This window comes from Varanus komodoensis, unplaced genomic scaffold (genome assembly GCF_004798865.1).
Source record: "Varanus komodoensis strain SLA01 unplaced genomic scaffold, ASM479886v1 scaffold104, whole genome shotgun sequence".
Classification (NCBI taxonomy): domain Eukaryota; kingdom Metazoa; phylum Chordata; class Lepidosauria; order Squamata; family Varanidae; genus Varanus; species Varanus komodoensis.
This window is the reverse complement of record NW_025335289.1, coordinates 998,759-1,011,194: the sequence shown is the minus strand read 5'-3', so window position 1 is coordinate 1,011,194 and position 12,436 is coordinate 998,759. Positions and strand designations below refer to the sequence as shown.

The following is a 12,436-nucleotide window of genomic DNA, read 5'->3' as shown; positions in this document are numbered from 1 at the left end:
TCCCCTGTCCACAAAGATTCGGGGCTGAGGCCCCCTCCTGGTTTTTCTCAGGATGCCAGTCTTGCCCCTTCCATCCCAAGCCCCTACTCCGAGGTTGGTCTTCCGACCTTGGGGCTGCAGTGTGAGGACGATGGGTGGAGGAAGCCCACCCCCAAAGATGGAGGCATCCCCCCGCAACCTCGGGGATTTTTAGAGGTTGCAGCTGGGGCTGCAACTTTTCCTCTGGCCAGCCTTACCTATTTTTCTTCCTAAGTCTTTGAACTTTATGTCCTTCCAACAGCCTCGGGCACCGGCCGTTCATTCCTCCCCCCCCCCCCCCCCCATCTTGTTTCAATCAATGGTCTTGCTGCCACTGGTGTAACTCAGTTAAAATCAGTTAAAACCATTCCCTTCTTGGCAAACTGCAAGCCCGCCGACGTGGCCCTTGGGATGACGCATCCTGCGGTGGTTCTGCAGACGCCCCGTTAGCAGTCCCTGGGCACCCGGCCCCAGAGCGCACTCGAGAAGCCATCGCCAGAGCGCATCCACCTGGGCTCCGTTCCAGCTGCGGGACTCGTGAAGGAAGTGCTGCTCTCCAAGCCCGGGAAGGGTGGGCTTGCTGCAGGAGCCCCTGGCGCAGCTCCGGTGTTGCCGTGCGCAGGAGGTCAAGGCACACAGGACAAGATCCAGAATGACCCCACCTGCTGCTTGCAAGCGGCTCTCCTGACATGCCACCCCGTGCAACCACATCCCCGGGGCATGCGCTAGCAAACGGCCGGACAGCAATCCCTGGAAAGAAGCGCTTGGGTTGCATTCGGTGCGGCTTGTGGTTGAGAGCCACCTGATCGGCCAAGGTCACCTGGAGCAGGAATTCCTTCTGTAGGAGCCACTCTGGGGTACATTCCCTCCTTCATCAGCCTCTTTCTGCTCAAAATCACGTGTCCGCTTGCTCCTCACCCGCCCGTTTCAGTGAATTTTTGTACTGCAGGCAACAAATCTGGCAGTCACAACTCCAAGATCCAGGAATCCGGAGAGGCATTTAGTTGAATTCTCAGAGGAGCAGGAAGTATCTCCGACACAGACGTTCCTTCTCTTGTCCTCTTCTTGTCCTCTTCTTTTAATAAGATATAGCGGTGCCAACGGTGCGACCCATTTTAGATGTGACCTTCAGACTGGGAAACAGTTCTTCCAAGCACAGGAGCAGCCTTGTCCCTTTGAGTGGCTACCGGGGTGGAGGATGCGCCAGCCCTGCAGCTCCACATCTCGATGCGGAGTGAACTACCAGCCTGCTTGCGAGAAAAGCGTGGGGCTCAGCAAGCAATCGCCAGGGGCGTCCATGCGGCCGTCTTGCCAAGGACCGTGTCCAGCCTCGAGGCACCGAAGGCAAACCGACTTGCCCCAAACTTTGGAACCAGTGCTTACGTGGGACTTCCCCAGCTTGGTGCTGTCCGGGTGTGTTGGACTATATACCAACTAGGAAACTGCGGGAGTTCAGCACACGCAAGCTAGGCACCAAAGCAATCCTCAATGAGAACTAGGTACATTTTATTTGCAGTTCCGACAAAGTTTAAACTCTTATATTAACTCCACAGCAAACAGGTTACAGATGATTCCTCAGGGAAAATGCCATTTCAAATTAGGGATAGATAAAATGTGCCCAAATTCCAAATTTTTCAGGGAAGCCATCTGTCCACAGTGAAGCAGGTGTGCCAAGACACCCGCAAGCGGGTTGCACGGCTTGATGGAGGCCGGACAAGAAGCCCCCATTGCAGCTCAGAGCAAACAGTCTGTCAGCTCCCCAGAAAGGGCACGACTTGCCATGAGAATGCAACATTTCTCAAACATGGAGGGAATCATCAATGCCGACTCGAGGATTGGGGTAAGCAACCTGCAGCCCCCGCCACCCACCCTGAAAAAGGCTTGTAAAATATAGAGATATATTTTTGTGGGGCAGAAGGTGTCCGGAGCACTATGGAGGGCCCAAAAAGGTCAAATCTAGTGTGTCTGCAAGTTAGATTTGAGTTTTCTGGGGCTCTGTAGCTGCTGCCCCAGCGAGAGACCCCGGTTCAGCTGGGGGTTCGTCTCCCCCAATCCTAGGGCTTCCCCTGCTTCCTGCCGAGTGCCCAAGGAGAAGGCCCCAAACTCTGAGGGGCAGAATTGCGGCTGTGCTTCTCTGGCATGGAAGGAAGACAGGCAGCCTGGGCAGCGCCGTGCAGTGGTCACCCACGGGGTGGAGCAACAGCAGAGTTCACGAGGCCCCGCTCTTCGAAAGTGGCGAGCCCCTGGCCGGGCCAGGCGACCTGCCGGCCAACCTGCCGCTACCTTGGCGTGGGGGAACGTCCTCCCTCGGTCGATTCTTGATCCTGAGGGAGCAGCGGAGCGCACCGGGGAGAGGCTGCGCCGGGCAGCGGGGGGAACGCTCTCCCGTGCGGGGAGAGGGCCTTGGGAGGCGAGCGCCATGAAGCAGGCCCTGCCCAGCGGGCGGGAGGCAGTGCCGGGGCCCCGCGTGCGCAGTGTCCGTGAGAGAGGGGTCTCGCGTGTGGGGAGGGCACTCCGGGCCCCACACAGCCCAGCTTCTCTGGGAGAGGCACTCGGGACCGAGCTGGGCACGACTGAGGAAGAACTGCCACTGGGTATTCAAACTGGGTCGGCGGGTCAGGGAGCTGGGTCACAAACCGGAGTGCCAGCGCCCCAGGCCCGCGGCTTAGTCGACCCAAATGCTGTCGCACCCGGGAGGGGCCTGGTGGCCGATCGCACGCGGTGTGGCTTGGTTGCTCCCCGCCACCCCCGCTTGGCCACTCGCTCCCCGCGTCCCAAACGCCTTTGCAGAAATGTGGCACCAGCACATGCAGCACCGGCCTCCTGGCCACCTCCCGCTCACCTGCTCTGTAGTGTGATGAAAACCCACAAACCGCTCGTGGTTCTGGGTTCGCATGTGACGACAAACCACGGGTTAACCGACCAACACCACACCAGCTTTCCTCTTCTGGAGCTCAGGGGCTCATGCCCTGGGATCGCCCAACATATGCAGCAGGCCAGCGGGGGGGGAGGGCGGACTGGACTGAGCGAGGCATCGGCAGGGTCCCCACTGCGAACGCTGGCAGGAGGCGCCCACGAACCCCGCCTCCTCGTCCCACAATGAGATTCTGGCTGCACTGATCGCGGGTCGCCCAGCCAGGAGGTCCCTTTCCCTGCCGGGGACACGCCTCAGCCCGACTCCCACCCTTCCCGGGCGAATTTCCCCGCGTCCGGTGCAGGGGAGCACGGGCCAATCTGGGAGCCACACGCGAGTCCTTCCCCGGACGGGGCCTCCCGAGGGAGAGCTCCCCGGACCGCCGCACCGCCCCCGAAGCGCAGGAGAGGGGGCCGCGGGGCGACCGCCCCCCACCCGGCGGGCCGCGCGTCTCCAGAGCCAGGCCGGGGGCGCCTAGGAGCTGCCCTCGCCGGGCTTGCCCGCGCCCCCGCCGGCCTTCTCGGCCCCCTGGACGTGGCAGGCCGTGTTGCACTTCTTGCAGTGGTACAGCTGGGCCTGGTTGTGCTTCAGCAGCCCCTTGTAGGACAGCCACGAGCCGCAGATGTGGCACCGGCGGCTCCGCGTCCGGCTGTGGTTCTGCAGGTGCTCCATCAGCAGCCCCTGGTGCACGAAGGTGCGGTCGCACTGGGCGCAGCGGAAGGGCCAGTCCTGCGAGTGCATGCGCTTGTGCTCCGCCAGCGCCGCCGGGTCCGTGAAGTAGACGTTGCACTCCAGGCAGCGGCGCACCTGGCCCGGGGCGTGCGACTGCTGGTGCCGCTCGAAGGCCGCCGCGTCCGTGAAGCTGCGGTTGCAGGCGGAGCAGTGCAGCGGCCAGTCCACGGCGTGCACCCGCTCGTGCACGCCGAGCGCCTTCTGGCTGGAGAAGCACAGGTTGCACTCGGCGCAGGGGAACTGCGCCCCCCGCACGTGGCTGAGCAGGTGCTGCGACAGCTGCCCCTGGAAGGCGAAGCTGCGGTTGCACTCGGTGCACTGCAGCTTGCGCTTGCGGCTGTACTGGTGGTCGGCCAGCGTCTCCTGGTGGATGAAGCTGCACATGCCGCACTGGACCAGGCAGCCCCGCGCGAACGCCTCCTTCTGCTCGGGGTCCTCCAGCGCGCTCGGCGGCACGGGCTCCCCGCACGGGCCCAGGGCGGGCCGCGGCTTCTGGTCCTCGCGCTCCAGCAGCATCTGGTGTGCGGCTGAGGGGGAAAGGAGCGCTTTCAGGAAAGGGGAAACCCCCGGGGGCCGCGGTCACGTACTCCGGAGGGGGGACCCCGGAACGTGCGATTCAGCTGAGCGAGGGCACCACTCAGGCAAGCCCTTCACACCGCAGAAGAAACGGGTTGTGTCCCGTGTTGCTCCTCCTCAGAGTAGACACACGGGAGCGGATGCCGCTGCCTATGGTGAAGACCGGGTGCGAGCAAGGCGCAGAGCCGGTCTCCGAGGGGCTCGCGGGCGCTTCTCCCGCAGCGCTGCCCTTCCTGATCTCCCATTCATTTAATTTGCAAACATCTTTTAAGTGAGCAAGCCAAGCCGGGAGGCGGGCCAAGCGAAGGGGCCGCCTCCTCCCATGACGTTCCAGAACGTGGGCCCCACCTTCTCAGCCTCTGTAGTTCGCCTTCCGCGACACGAGTGCTGGAGCAGAGGGCGGCGCGTTGCAAAGAGGGCTTTGCGGCCGCTTGGAAAGCCCCCGGCTCCACGCGGCCCCTTTGTGAGTGCCACAATGCCCCCCCCCCCGCTACACGTGCCCACCGGCCCGAATGCCTGGGGACGCCTGCGCACTTGGCATGTGTGGAATAACGGCCAAGGAGCACCACGCAGGGCCGGCACAACTTCGCCCAGGCAGCTCCCCACCAGAGAGGGCCGAACAAACCCGCGTGCCTCGCAGTCACTTCGAATTTGCGCTTCAGAGAAGCGAGGTGATGCTGCGGGGGCGCCATGAGCGACAGGGCGACTCTTTCCCGACGCTGGCCTTGGACTCAAAGGCGGCCCTGAGCAGGAACAGGCCTGCAGGCGCAGCATCTGGGGGAGGCGATCCGGAACTCATGGCTGGCCGCTGAATTATTTCGCTCCGGTTTCGTTTCCTTGCCTGAAGGCCACTGCATCGCCCTGGCCTATCGTCAGGCTGGATGTGCTTCGTGGGGAGCAGAGTTATTAAAGTTTACAATGTGTACCTAAAATAATCGCAAAACATTTATAGAACGCCCTAAAAGCAACCACAGTGAGATCTCCGGCACCACAGCTCTAGCCTAGCGGAGCTGCAATCCGGAGCGCCGCCTTTGATGGACCGGCCGGTTCTTCCAAACCCTCGCCCCCGGCACGCTCGTGCGCATGCACAGAGTTCTTGCCAGGTCGCTACCCTGCTGCTTGCTACTCACCGAGTGAAACTAAACCCTGCGGCTCGTCCGGGCTCTCCTCCTCCTCTTCCTCCTCCTGCTTGATGCAGATGCGAAGGAACGGCTCTGGGGGCGAGAGAGAAGAATCAGGATGGCTCTCGCCCCCCCGGCCCTTTCCCCATCAGCTCCTTCCCAAGGAATACGGGGCCCACGAGGGGCCTAGGGGTTCAAAGCCGCCCCCATCTCCTGGAGGACAGCCCCGGTTGCTCAGACTGCAAGCAGCAGAGACGGCACCCCTTGCCGCAGCCTGCATTCCACCCACGTCCTCCCGGAGGAAAAGCCAAGGGCATTTCCACTCATCCTTGCACCTTTTCACCACATGCTGAAACTTGGCTGGCTTTGCCCTACTTTGGTGTCCCCAAGGCATGCAAGAAGACGGCAGAGATGAGAGTTAAACCGGATACCCCTGAACCAGAGCAGCTCTCGCTTTGGACGGACCGGGGCCTCCACGCGGCCCTTCTTCCCAAGCCTGGCAAGGACTGCCTGCTCCAATGCCCAGGATGTTCCGCCCAGAGCCACCCACCACTCACCGCTGTCGGGGCTGCCGGGCGACAGGGGCTCTGTCTTGATCTGCATTTCCTCTGGTTCTTGCTTGACCTGGAGCCCCACGTCATGCTGGGACATCTGAAGGGCTTTGTGGAAGAAGGAACATCAGGCCCAGGCGCTCTCCAGCGCCCTGTGCCGCCCAGCCAGGTCCGGCGGCTCCCTGCCGCCGCCGTGAAGGCAGGCCCACGTGCCGGTCAGCACCGTCACCTGGGGGAGCCACCCGTCCTTAGCGGGCACGGGCGGCCCTTTAAAGGGGGGGTGCCGGACGGCCTCCAGCCACTTCCGTCTCAGAGAAACGCTCGGGCTCCACACGGCCGGGGTGGGGAGGGCCAAAGGGGCAAGCGTGTGGGTGCATGTGGGAGGGGCGGCGAGCTGCCCTCGCGCAAAGCCCTTGCTGCCGGCAAGTCGGTCTCGGGGGGGGGGGGCAGGCCAGCCTTTCGAAACAGAGAAGCCCCCAAAGACCTGGGAGCCACCCTGAGATCAGCCACAGGGAAAGGGGCTTGCGGGGGAGTTCGTGCCACCCCCGGGCCGCCCTGCTAAAATGGCTTCCCTTCAGAGATGGGTTGGTTTGCTTTTTAAAATGCCAGACAAGGGTCCCTTGGCGAATCTGTTGCGTTGCAGAAAGTTACTTCATTGGACCACGCTGCTGCTTCCACGGCCTCTGGCTGGCTTCCTGTTGCTGGTCTGTTAGAGCTGCTTTTCAGCAATTACGCTTTTCCGTTCCTTAGATTTCTCCCAGCAGCCTTGGAAGCCCTACCACCCTAAAGCCAAGGCCAAATTATTTCTACAGAAGCACTCAAGGCAGTGTGTAAACATTAACAAGCTACAGCAGACCATCATCCCGCAGTCCAAGCGAAGCGTTTGAACGCTTAAATGCAGCAACAGGTTAAGCGCTGATTACAATCACGTGCTGAAAGCAAGCTGGAACGAAAAGGGGCTCGAAGCCCTTTCTATGGCGGCAGGCCAGCACTGTTTGGGTCAGTCACGAGGACAGAAGCACACGGTAAGCCCCCCCTCTGGATGAGGCCCAAGGCCCATCCCGTCTGGCACTCTGCGAACAGGGGCGAACCGGCGGCCCACAGGACGAGTGCGAGAGCGCTGCCTGAGCAGCTCGGGTACGTGGGCACTCGGCCTCTGGCGAAGGAGGCAGCCCATGGCGGGCAAGGCTGGTGGCCACCCGTAGCCGCCTCCCCTGTGAAGCCATCTAGTCCCCTTTCGAAGCCATCCAGACTGGCGGCCATCTCTGCTTCCCATGGCAGCAAATCCCACAGTTCTGCTGCATGGTGGGCGGGCGCAGAGGTCCTTCCTGTTAGTTGCCCTAAACCTCCCGCCCATTGGCTTTTGGGATGACCCCGGGTTCGAGTGTTATGGGAGACGGAGAAAAACGCCTGCCTCTCCATTTTCTCCACACCGCGCATTGTCTTAAATGCCTCTCTCCTGTCCCCCCCCCCTCGCCCTCTTTCCAGGCTAAACGCTCCGGCTGCCTCCTCCACTGCCCCAATCCCAATCCCTCTCCTGCCTCCTCTGCACCTTTTCCCGCCCAGTAATGCCCCCTTTCAGGGGAGGACGTCAGCGGCAGTCAAGCTGCAGTGGCTGCGACAGCTCCCCAGAGGCCCCAGGACCCTTCCCCAGCCCGGGAGGGTAGTGCCGCAGTTGATCCTTGGCCCTCTCCATGAGAAGAAGCCCCCCACCCGGTGAAGCAGTGGCTCCTCCCCCAGGCCGCAAGGGAAGGGCCAAGATGCGCCTCGCCCCCAACAGGACACGCAGGGCACCGTCCGGCCGTCTGGCCAGCGGCCTTTCGGTCTGTCTCCACACACGCCTCCTGAAGCGGCTGCAAGCAGAGCAGACCTTGCCGCACCCCAAAGGGCCGTTTCCGGGGGGCGGGGGGTGGCTGAACGGGTGTAAGGCACTGCACCAGAAGGAAACGCGGGGCCCTGAGGTGGGAGCAGCCAAGAGGGCTGCGGGACTGGACGGGACGGGCTGGGGAGAGGTGGGCGCTGAGTGGGCCGCGCGTGAGTCATGGTATTTCTGCCTTCTCCGAGCTGGGCGACGCAGGCCCCTGAGCCGAGGAAGAGACTCACCCAGGCCGGGCCTCTCGACGAGGCCCGCTTCACGGCAACTCTCCAGGTCGGCCACCAGCTTCGCCTCCTCCCCGGCTGCTTCTCTACTGCCGGAAGAAGCGTCCACAGCGACGGCGGGGGCTCCTGCGCACAGGGAAAAGGACAACACCCCGCCTGCCGCTGCTTGCCGCTCCTGCACGGGCCTTTCCCTCGGGCCCCCGCAGGCGCCTCCCCCACGCTGGCTCTCCCGCCCCCCGCCCCGCAGAAGGGCCTGCCAGGAGCCCCGGTTCTCTGCTTTCAGCCCCGGGCTGTAACGGCCGTTCCCCAAGAGCAGGAGCCTCTGCGAGGAAAGCAGCCTGCCGTTCACGCACCCCTGCAGCTGGGGTCCGGAGGCGCCTCCCTCCGCTCGAGGGCCTCCAGGTCCTGGGTGCACAGCTCCTCCCCTTGCTCCATCTGGGACAGGATCCCGGGCTTGGAAACCGCGTAGTCTGGCCGTGGAGAAAGAGAGGCGTTACCGGGAAGTGGTGCTGCCCAGGGAGAAGCGTCCCGTGAGGAGCCGGCGGCAGCCACGGGGCGGGGGAGCGCCGGCAGGGCCCGCTCGGCACGGACGTGGGCACAACTCGGGAGGAAAGAGGCGGTTATTCATGGCGCGCTTTCCTGGGCCTGGGTGGCTCCGACCCGCTGGATGAGGACGGTGAGGGCTGGGAAAGGAGGCCTGAGGACGCGGAGACGGCGGCAGAGGAGCATTTCTCAGGGCCGCTGCCTCAGGTGCTCAGGCAGACGCTGGGAACCCTCAGGGAGTGGGGGGTCGGAAGGGGGCCCGGGAGAGGAGCCAGAAGAGCCTGGCCTGATTACTGGCCCCAGGACGCAGCGCCGGGAAGGAAGGGTTGGCCCACTAGAGGACTTGCGCAGGTCTAGGACGCTGGCCCATCTCCACGGGGACCGGCCCAGAGGGGTGGGGCCCAGGGTTACTGACAGGGAGGCTTCGTGGAAACAACCAGCGCCTCTGTGCATGCTCAGAGGCTCTTGCTGGCTGAGCGCTTTCTTGCTGGACGTACACTGGAAAGCAAAAGCTTCCTCCCGAGAATGGTCCCCTGCTCGAGAGAGAGGTGGGAGGACCCCGTCCCTGAGCGTGAGAGGGATGCAGCCCAAGGCACCGACGAGCGGGCCAAGCCTCTCACCCAGCGAGACCAGCATCTCGTAGTTGCTTCTCATGACGGCCTTGTACAGCTCCTTCTGCCCCTCGTCCAGGTTCTGCCATTCCTGCTCGCTGAAGTACACCGAGACGTCGCTGAAGGTCACCGGCACCTGGAACAGCGAGGAAGGGGGGCTCAGGAACGGCGGCCTCCGTGGGACGCAACAGCAGCACCCCCTCCCCCCTGGACTCGGGCACCCCCACACGCAGCCGGAGAGCAAATGCCGACGCAGGGGCTGCTTCTGGGGGGTCGCCAGGCGCCCCGCGTCCAGCCTCGCTTGACTAGCACAGCCGAGGAGGCAGCGGCTCAGCTGCTCTGAGGTGCAACCCTCCCCCGATAGCTCAGCGCCCCGGCTCCCCCCAAGTGCCTGGGGACATCTCCCATCATCTCCAGCGGCTCTGCTGGCCAAAGAAGGCGGGAACTGGGTTGCAAGATCTCTGTGGGCGATTGTGTCATGGAGACGTGATTCTCTCCTCTGTAAATTGGCCTCCCATGCTCCCCTCTGGCAGGTCCACAAGCAACTAGCCATGGCTTGTGGTTTCATCCAAACTAGCACAAGCTATGGTTACATTAAACAACGGTTTATCTGAACAGTTCAGGAGTTAACAAGGTTTCCTGATCCTGGCTTGCTTTGTTTTCAAAACCCACATTCAGCAACAAGGTAAGCTGTGATTCGTTGAAAACAGGAGCAGGTGCATCCCATTTCCTTGTAGCCCCACTGAAGGAGGGCGGGCTCAGGCAAAGAAGGGCAAATTTATCAGTCTGGCCTCCTTTTCCGAAGATCAGGAGAGCTGTGAGGTCCTCCAAACGCAGAACCTCTGTGGGAATGTTCCCATTTTCAACGTGCTAGAAACTACTGTTTGAGATTCTCTGCAAAACAAAAGCAATCACGTCAACTTGTACTCCGGCTCACGGCAGAAAAATGTGCGGCAGAGAGATGAGCCTGACGGCCCGATTCCAGGTACAGGCTCACTGCCGTCGCAGAGGGAGGGTTGTGAAAAACAGGGGAAACGACATCTTTAGCACGGGTCTATTCTGCACGCTAGAGGGGAAGGCAGGAAAGCTGGGCTACGGTCTGAGCACAAGCCCTATTCAGTTCCGTGGAGCTCGATTCTGCACAAACATGTCCAGGACAGCACTACAAGTCTCCTAGATGCAACCTTTCGCATGTTTGGGCAGAAAAAGGGCCTGCAGCTCGGCTGGCTGGGGCATGCTGGCAGTTGCTGGCTGCCTTTTCTGTCCAAACAGGCACAGGGAAACATTCTGAGGCCTACTTCCCTGGAAGCCCCACTGAACACACAAGGGCTTTTTTTGAGGAGACATGCTTAAACTTGCACAGCCAAAGAAGCAATATTTAATAAGCACCTACACACAACCCCCGATGCAAATCGTTGACTTTTTAGGAAGTTTAGGAAGTAAAGAAATAAGTAAAAATCACCTTTGTTTTGAAGTAGGGGTCACTGAAAGAGCTTTGCAGCTGGCTACTACAGAGCAAAACGTGGCTTGCAAGTTCAGCCGCAATTTGTGGGTCCCTCACTATGCCTGTATTTATTGTCCCTTGCCGTATTTTGGATCCATGTTACCTTCGGGGTTTCTCCTTTAACACCTGGAGGGAGCCTCAAGATCCAGAAGTTCCGGTTCTTCAGCAGGTTCTCCAGGTTCTCCAGTCTCTGCTGGAGGAGGCTGTTCTCCTCAAACAGGGTCCCAAGCGTGGCGAGTTTGCTCTCCAGCTGGTTGCCCATCTCTGCCACCCTTTGCTCACAGCCAACCCATCTCTGCTCAGCGGCCGCCATCCTCCTTTCCAGACGCAGCAGCCGGGCACTGTGAGAGTCCATCAGGTGGTCCATGGCTTCAGCCCCGGCCCCGGCCCACGCAGACGGCTCCAAGGTTTGTACCTTCCGCTCGCCATTAAACACAAGCTGGCAGGTTGATGCAGATGGCAAAGGCAGCTGACGGCCAGGATCCAATGCCCCACGCTCCATCGTCTACATCGCAGGCGGGTGGGGAAAAGGAGATGGTTGGTGAACCCAGAGGCCTCCATGTCTCAACTAAAAGCGGCCCAAATTCAGGAGGGAGACACCTGATCTAATTATGCATTATTTATCTTGGTGAAAAACTGATGGAACCCGGGGGAAGAGAAATTGCGATTACAAGAGACTTCCCCAAGCTGGTGACTCCCGCCCCAGATGTGTGGGAGTGTAACTCCCATCATTCCCAGCCAGCATATTGGGAGCACTGAACTGAAAGTGTTGAGCGCAGGAGCTGAGAAACGCGAGTTCAAATCCCCATTCAGCCAGGAAACTCACTGGGGACTGGAGGCGAGTTCTCTTCCCCCAGCCTTGCCAGAAAAATAAGATGCAGAGGGGGGAAAGGCACGCAGGCCCACCTTGGACTCCACGGCATGTTTCGTGCTTGTTTATTTTAAAGACTAAAGCAGATGCTTTCATGCACACGGCTAGACTGAAGACGAAGTGCCACCACAGACCCCATCCAGGACACGCATCGCGCAAAGAGCAAGTCAGCCTCCTCCGCGCGCACGCGAACTACGCGAGGTCACGGACCTGGCATCCAGCACCGCACAGCGCCGCCAGGGCCTCGTCCCCGCAGTGCCCCCCACGCCCCACGTGCGCGCCTCACCTGCGCGAAGAGGGCGACCCGCCGGGCGGCGCAGTCCGGGCCGCGTGCGCGGTGCGCGTCGATCTCGCTGTCGGGGCTCCCTGAGCAGAGCAGAGCAGAGCCCGGGCGGCAGGGTTGGCGGGACGCGCCGGCGGGGCCCCCGCCCGCCCGCACACACCTGCCGCCCAGGTGGGGGAGCTGCCCCCGCCCGCCCCGTCCCATCCCGTCCCGTCCCGTCCCGTCCCCCTGACGGGTTGGACCACACCTCCCATAATCCCCCGGCGGCTGGCGGGGGACTGTGGGAGTTGCAGTCCCGCCCGTCGGAAGGCCCCAGGCCAGGGCGGCCGGGCGGCCCGCAAGGGGCGGCTCCCTCCGAGGCCCCCAAGCCCGGGCAGCGCCAGGCCCCTCCGTGCGCCCGAAGCGCTCCCTCCGGGGCGGCCGCCCCGCCCCGCCCCGCCCCGCCCGGCGCCCTCCCGGGCCCGCCGCCCGCCCCCTGGCAGGGCAAGCCCCGGACCTCTTTTGTTGGAGGGTCCCAGGCGACTGGCCTCCGCTGCTGCGCATGCGCCGCAGGGCCGGGCCGGGCCAGCGAGGGCGGGCCCGAGGAGCGCCGCTGCCCCGCCCCGCGCGCGC

General features: G+C 62.4%; 1 protein-coding gene across 2 annotated transcripts; it reads right to left on the bottom strand.

Moving 5' to 3' along the window:
* Window positions 1-3,384: 3,384 nt before the first annotated feature.
* On the bottom strand, window positions 3,385-12,386 carry LOC123017872 (zinc finger protein 398-like). Of its 2 annotated transcripts, XM_044419514.1 has the most exons (9): window positions 12,321-12,351; window positions 11,828-11,907; window positions 10,774-11,175; window positions 9,176-9,302; window positions 8,366-8,482; window positions 8,016-8,138; window positions 5,919-6,020; window positions 5,371-5,454; window positions 3,385-4,191 (listed from the first exon to the last, which is right to left on the bottom strand). In XM_044419514.1, the coding sequence occupies exons 3-9, from the start codon at window positions 11,170-11,172 to the stop codon at window positions 3,407-3,409; spliced, it is 1,737 nt and encodes a 578-aa protein (XP_044275449.1). In that variant the 5' UTR covers window positions 11,173-11,175; window positions 11,828-11,907; window positions 12,321-12,351; the 3' UTR covers window positions 3,385-3,406. The 2 variants fall into 2 exon arrangements, with proteins under 2 accessions (XP_044275449.1, XP_044275450.1); XM_044419515.1 differs by lacking the exon at window positions 11,828-11,907 and having other exon boundaries at window positions 12,321-12,386.
* Between the last annotated feature and the right edge of the window lie 50 nt (window positions 12,387-12,436).